This window comes from Protopterus annectens, chromosome 12.part0, assembly GCF_019279795.1.
Source record: "Protopterus annectens isolate FY-2018-M chromosome 12.part0, PAN1.0, whole genome shotgun sequence".
In the NCBI taxonomy this organism is placed as follows: Eukaryota; Metazoa; Chordata; order Ceratodontiformes; family Protopteridae; genus Protopterus; species Protopterus annectens.
In genome coordinates this window covers 1,035,599,532-1,035,606,221 of record NC_056746.1, presented here as the reverse complement: position 1 = coordinate 1,035,606,221, position 6,690 = coordinate 1,035,599,532, and the positions used below count along the sequence as shown (strand labels likewise).

Genomic DNA, 6,690 nt, shown 5'->3' with positions numbered 1-6,690 from the left:
TTCCCGTCTCTGTGATGCAGCCACATCAAATACCTCCTTTTCAGGGCCTGGCAGTGAGCATCGTGAGATGAGGTAGCAGTTTTTAGAAGAATTAAATGGGTGCTAGAAATAGAGGAATGAATGAGTAAATTAATTTAAGCTGGCAGATAATGCACTATTAAATGACAGTGTCATCATGGAATGATTTCCTTTTCATGTTTCAAGAAAATACAGCAACTGCTTTTCAAAATGGATTTTAGGATTAACTGTCCTAAAGCTAGCCATAAACATTTCAGCCTGAATCTTGTGATATTCCATGACAATGACAAGTGAATACTATGGGTGAAATTAGTAATCATCCTTAAATTATTACACATTTAATAGAATATGTGTGTTATTGACACTGGTAGTATTTCTGTGGCTTGCTATATCTGATTTATTTGTCCACTAAGTGAGTGCATTCTTTTATGGTAGGAGACTGTTGGACAGAACTGCAACATTCTTTTTATGCAGGTAACTCCAAGGCCCAAGGTTTCCCTGAAAAGGGATATCTCCAATCAGCTTATTGTGTTGTCACCATCATCAAAAGAATAACTAAATAACTGAGCAGATAAATAGAGTAAACAAAATAAATAAAATGTCACAGTCTTTATTAATGATATCAATGAAAAATGACATTGAAACAGTGTTCACATTTGTAATTCTTATAAAGTGTTTGTGCTAAGGTAGTGCAGACAGTACTCACAGCAGAGCAACAGCTCATCTTAACACCGTATTGCTTTTACACCGTATGCTTTTTTGCACTGAGATGTGAGATTTTTGGCTTCTGCTGCTTAGTATAAGTACATAGGTAAATACTGGGCTATTAGTCTTTAGATTATTCCAATAGTTTAGCTAATAACCAGAGGTTAAAATCAAACCGTGTACTTTGTATCTGTGAGATCTTGACTTTAACTATTATGCCAGCCCCCCCCCCCCCCCCATTTCATGGTGTGAGGAATGAACTGACAAACATCAGTTTTGTGCTGGCTTATGCCTATTCATCATTGCATATAGCAATGACTTTCGGCTTCTCCCATTAGGGGTCGCCAGAGTGGATCACCATTCCGCAGATTGATTGGCAGTGGAGTTGCCAGTTTGGCATGCACCCAACCATCACAGAAGGCACATGCGCACACACTAAACTACCTACATGTCTTTAAAACTCATTTGACTGCAGGGAGGACATGCAGACTCCGCACAGAAGGCACTCTAGCCGAGAATTGAAGTGGAGAACTTCTTGCTGTGAGGCGACAACTCTAACCGCTGCACCACTGCGGCCATTAAATGTATGATATGGTCCAGCTGATAATGTGAGCATATTATACCTCCATCAGCAGTTAAGTACAGTGCAACTGATAATGTGTGTATATTATACCTCTATTAGCTGTTACACACCATGCAACAGGTGGTTTGTGCATATTACGTATATCCGTTAAATGTGGTACAGGTGGTGATGTGTTTATATTTAATGTCTATGTATGTATGTATGCATGTAGTTATTTAGTTTTGATTACAGGGGGAATGGGCTAGTAGACAGACCCTTTTTAGCCATGAACTAGATTAAAAGGGCACAAGTAATATACACATGTTTAAGATATTCAATTTGTCACAGAATATCAAACAGAAAGAAATAAAAGCAACATAATACAGTATTTACAGATGAAGGAGTATGTACAATTAGCAGTTTGAACATTAGAACAGTTAAGCTTGTAGTAGAATACAGTGATCAATTGCAAGGATTTGTATAATTAAAATTACCACAGAATTTCAGTGTGTTTATAATGTATATATGCCGTTATTAAGGTACTACAAGTAGTTGGTACATGTCTTGGTAGCAGGAGCATTGGGATTTATTCAGTAAGTGTTCATTTAGTTTAGATTTGAATTGTTTTAAGTTAGGTTTGAGACATAACACAGATGGAATATGATTCCAAGTAGCAGAAGCTTGTATGGGTAAGGCTCTTTCATCTGTGGCTGTTTTAAAGTAAAGCCTAATAAGAGTCAAATCATCTTGTTGCTCATCCCTTAGTGAATAATTTGGTGGTTTGAGTAATAATTTCATTTTTAAGTATGGACAGTAGCCCATTTTTATTATTTTACAGATTTGTGTGTTAAACAGTAGTGTTACTCTTTCACTGTCCAGAAGCCTATTTAATCCGTCAAATAACTGACAGTGATGTGATTGTGGGTCATCTAGCAAAACAAATCTGCAGACTTGTTTCTAGGGTAGCAGTTTATTTTTTGTGGGTATTTATGCTAGAGTAATAAGTAAGAAGTGGGAGTCCCTATTCCATTTAGGGATAGGGATGTTTATTGCTAGGGCCTTATGTGTGGAGGGGGTAATGAGGTGTGATATTCTGTAGCATAGTTTTAGTTGGTTGAGGATTTTATTAATGATGATGATGATGATGTCTGTTTAGTAAAAGTGAGTAAAAGATCTAATGTTATTTCAAGGTATCAGTGTTTTGTTTCAGTATAAAAAAAGATTTTCTTTTAGGTGAGAGTTGATGATGGATAGGTTTTTAGGTAGTTTTTAATTGGTATCGAAAATCATGACATTGGATTTTGTTGAGTCAATTATTAGCTTAATATTATTATTAGTATCATGGGTCCATTGAGATAGTTTGGATAAACATACATGGATCTTTTCTTGTAAGAAGATATTTTTGCTAGACCCAAGTAGTAGAATGTCATCTGCTTACATAAATATATTTAGGTTTGACAGGTCAGTTGTTAGGTCGTTAATGAAAATGGAGATGTGGTGGAGCTGGTAATGCCTATTTATTATATGTCCATTAGATGTTATATGTGGAACAGCTGGTGATGTGTGTGCACATTACATGTCCCTAAGATAATACAGATGGTGCAGCTGGTGATGTATGAATATTACACTTCCATCAAGTGTTACATGTGCTACAACTGGGGATGTATGCATATTATACCTCTGTCGGGTGTAAAGCATATTGCATCTGGAGATGTGTTCACATTTCATTGATATCATGCAGTATAGATGGTGATGTATGCATATTGTACCATCTTCAGATGTTACATGTACTGTAGCAGATGATCTGTGCACATTATACCTCCATCAGGAATTACATGTATTGCTGCTGGTGATGTGTGGATATAACATATTATTCAGGGGTTACATGCACTGCAACTGATGTTGTGTGCATATTACACCTCCATCAGAAGTTAGATGTACTGCAGCTGGTGATGTGTGCATATTATATGTCCTTTATGTATTGATGACGTGTGCATATTACACCTCCATCAAGTATTTTGTTGTACTACACCTGATGATATGTACATATTATATCTTCTTCAGATATTGCATGTTTTACAATTACTGCAGCTGATGATGTGTGTAAATGATAGCTCCATTAAGAGTTACATGCTGTACAGCCATTGATGTGTACTTAGTGCATATTTATTAGGTATTACATGTGATGCAGCTGGTGAAGTCTGCATATTATACCTCTATCAGGTATTACATGTAGTGCAGTTGTTGGTGATGTGCACACATTATCCCTCCTTCAGGAGTTTCACACACTGTAGTTGGCGATGTGTGTGCATATTACACCTCCAACAGTGTTACATGCTGTCCAGCTGGGGATATGTGCATAATTCACTCTCATCAGCTATTACATAAACTGCATTTGGTGATGTGTCCTTCAGGTGTTAATATGCAATGCATCTGGTGATGTGTGCATATTACACATGCATTAGATGTTACACATACTGCATCTGGTAACTTGTACTTATTAAATCTAGGAATGGTCATATTTCTTAGGCAGAAAGCAAAATGTGAATTTGGATGACTTCCTACACAGACTAGTGCCTCTTATCTCCTTTGTTCATAGTATAATTCAGTCTAACCCTGGAAGGCATTAAAATAATTGCACAGACTGAAGAAAGTTCTCCGTATTCTAAACAGATTGAGAACACAGAGCAAAGATGGTTAAAGCTATGCATTGCTAATAAGCTCTATCCCGTATACAGTGAAGAAATAGGTTTTGCTTTATCAGTTTCCACTTATGTACTAGAAAACTTTGAGTAAGTCACTGTACTTGAACAAAGTTTTTAGACCACCACCACAAAGAAGCATTTGGTTCTAGATGGCTTTATCTGGTTAAATAAATGAATGTCCTTATTGATGACAATATACTATCTGTGTCATTTTCATTCACCTATCAGTCATTACCTCTGTTTAAATGCTGTCTACCTTCATGCTACGCTGAATGATAAGGTTCTTACACAGCTCAGTTGCAGATAAGATATAAGAATTAACAAAGTAATTCCAGTGATGTCAGAATGAGCATGACAGGTGTGGAATAAATTGCTGCGGTTCTGTTAGCACTAGTGAAGGATCCAAGTGTTCTGCTTGATATTGGAAGAAGGCAGGCAACAGATTAAGCCTTTTAAATTCTTAAGTGTTTTGATGAAGCCTGACATATGATGTTGACGGGTGTTCCTAAAGTGTGTATATTTATTATGGTATGTATAGATTACCACAGGGTTTGGTTCCCCGTGCAGTCTGCTGCTCCTGCTAGCTTCTGCTGCTTCCAATTTGCATAATGTAGTATCAAGTTTGGCTTTACAAATGGCAAGATTAGTGTACACTGCATCTGTTACACTTAATAATTAAATAATTTATTAAAACAAGCATTGGAGTTTTAACTGTGTCTTATAAAAGGCTGCTTTACTTTGAGATTTATTTATTTGATTACTGAATTACTTTATCTGCAGAATTACTGGCAGTAGTCCTGTTTGAAAACACAGACATTCTGTGGCCCAACCCCAACCCCTCTTTCTTTCTCCTGTCTTCCAGGACTTCATTGGTGGCCATCTCTTTAAATTAGAGTGTTCCTGCTATTTTTGGTTAACTGCAAGTTAAGAGTTGACGCCTTCAAGAGAACATAAGCATACAGTAAACTCTCAGTTAACCGGAACTGAAGCAACCAGAAAAAAAGAAGAAATATAGTACAGTATGAACAATTCAGATTTTCATGTGCTGCACTTTGTTTTCTTCCATAGAAACATACCTTATGTTTTTAGAGCTTTAGAGTTTTAAAACAAAAGATATAAATAAATTCCCTCTCTCCCCAACCTGAGAACCAAACAAGTCAAACTGCTAAAATATCAACACTCGCTCCATACTTACTCAGCCAGTTTGCATCAGATTGCACATTCTCTCTCTGATCTCACACACACACACACACACACACACACACACACACACACACACACACACACACACACACACACACACACACACAGTCTCTTCGGCTTCTATACATGCATTCACTCATTCTGTCTCTCTCCAATCTCTCACACACACTCTGTTCAGCTTACATACATCTCTCTGATCTCTCCCACACAGTCACTTCTGCTTTAATACATGCATTCACTCTCTCAATCTCTATTCAATTCATTCAATTTCAATCCATTCAGCATTCCACTGAAAACCAATCTGCATGCCAAGCTTTCTAGTGGAAATATGTTTAAAATATTATTATTCCAGTCAGGCTTTTAATTACTGTAGTTCAATATTAAAAGCAAATCAATACAGTGTTTATGGTATGTTATGGTATATTATAAGGTACAGTACTTGTCAGGTCTATTTTAATAGTAACTCTCAAGCAAGCAGAAACTGCACTTATCCGGCATCTACCAATCCACAAGCGTGCTGGTTAACTGAGAGTTTACTGTATATACTGTATATAATATAAATCTACAATAATATAGTTGCTTAAAAGGATAGTCCAGCTGGGAAGTTGTATTTTCAATGGAATCTGGAATCCTAGGGAGTTAAACTCAGACATACAATAAAGTGACAGTAAACATTGAAAGGAAAGAGGAATAATTGAAGATGTAATAACTTTGATAAAGACAATCATACAAGCATTACAGAGTAATACTACAAAATTAGGCTCACGTAGTGCCACAGGGAGTCTTTAGGATAAAAAATGTTCAAGTACCAGTTGCTAACTCACATAAGCATAACACCAAAAGAGAAGACACCAGTCTTGGTAAAGTTTTAGAAATGTCAGTATATGAAATAAAAACTTGAATCACAGCACAAAATAAAACTATTAGGCACTTCCATCCCTAGACACATTTGGACTTCATCAGAACCATTTCATTAACTAAATTAACAGTTTATGTAATAAAATTCAAGTAAAACGTGACACATCCATCAGCCTGCTTAAAAGAAAGGGATTTTATACACAATTCAAGTTTCAAAGACCACTAGTTTACCTATCTCAACCATTTGGATGACATCTTTATATTTTAGAAGGACTTGGGTTCGGTTAGAGAAGAATTTTTGTCCTACATTAATTTTACAACCTCTTTCCTTAGGTTTATGCCTACAAACTCTGATAATAAAATTTACTATTTTGATGTAACAACTTATAAAAATACAGAGAATGGTTGCTTTGGTTCCAAAATCTTTAGGAAATCAACATTTTCTAGTAAATATTTAGAATATAATAGTTGTCATCTGGGGTACTCACAAAGGAACATTTTCAAAGGGCAACTCATTAGAGTTACAGTTGCCAGAATGTGCTTCGACATAGGAAATTTTAAGCTTGAAGTGAATAATTTGACAAAAATGTTCCTCAAAAGGGGATACCCCTTGTAACTTTTGGAAAGAATAGGTGAAGT

The 6,690-nt window shown here is 36.2% G+C and overlaps 1 protein-coding gene across 2 annotated transcripts in view; it reads right to left on the bottom strand.

Annotated features, from left to right (window-relative positions):
* Positions 1 to 6,690, bottom strand: part of CASS4 (Cas scaffold protein family member 4) — a 340,933-nt gene that overhangs the window by 70,694 nt on the left and 263,549 nt on the right. For both annotated transcript variants that reach the window (XM_044090045.1, XM_044090046.1), the window contains exon 3: positions 1 to 102. This exon is cut by the window's left edge and continues 18 nt beyond it. In XM_044090045.1, the coding sequence (XP_043945980.1) occupies positions 1 to 102 (102 nt within the window). The remainder of the gene's footprint in view (positions 103 to 6,690) is intronic.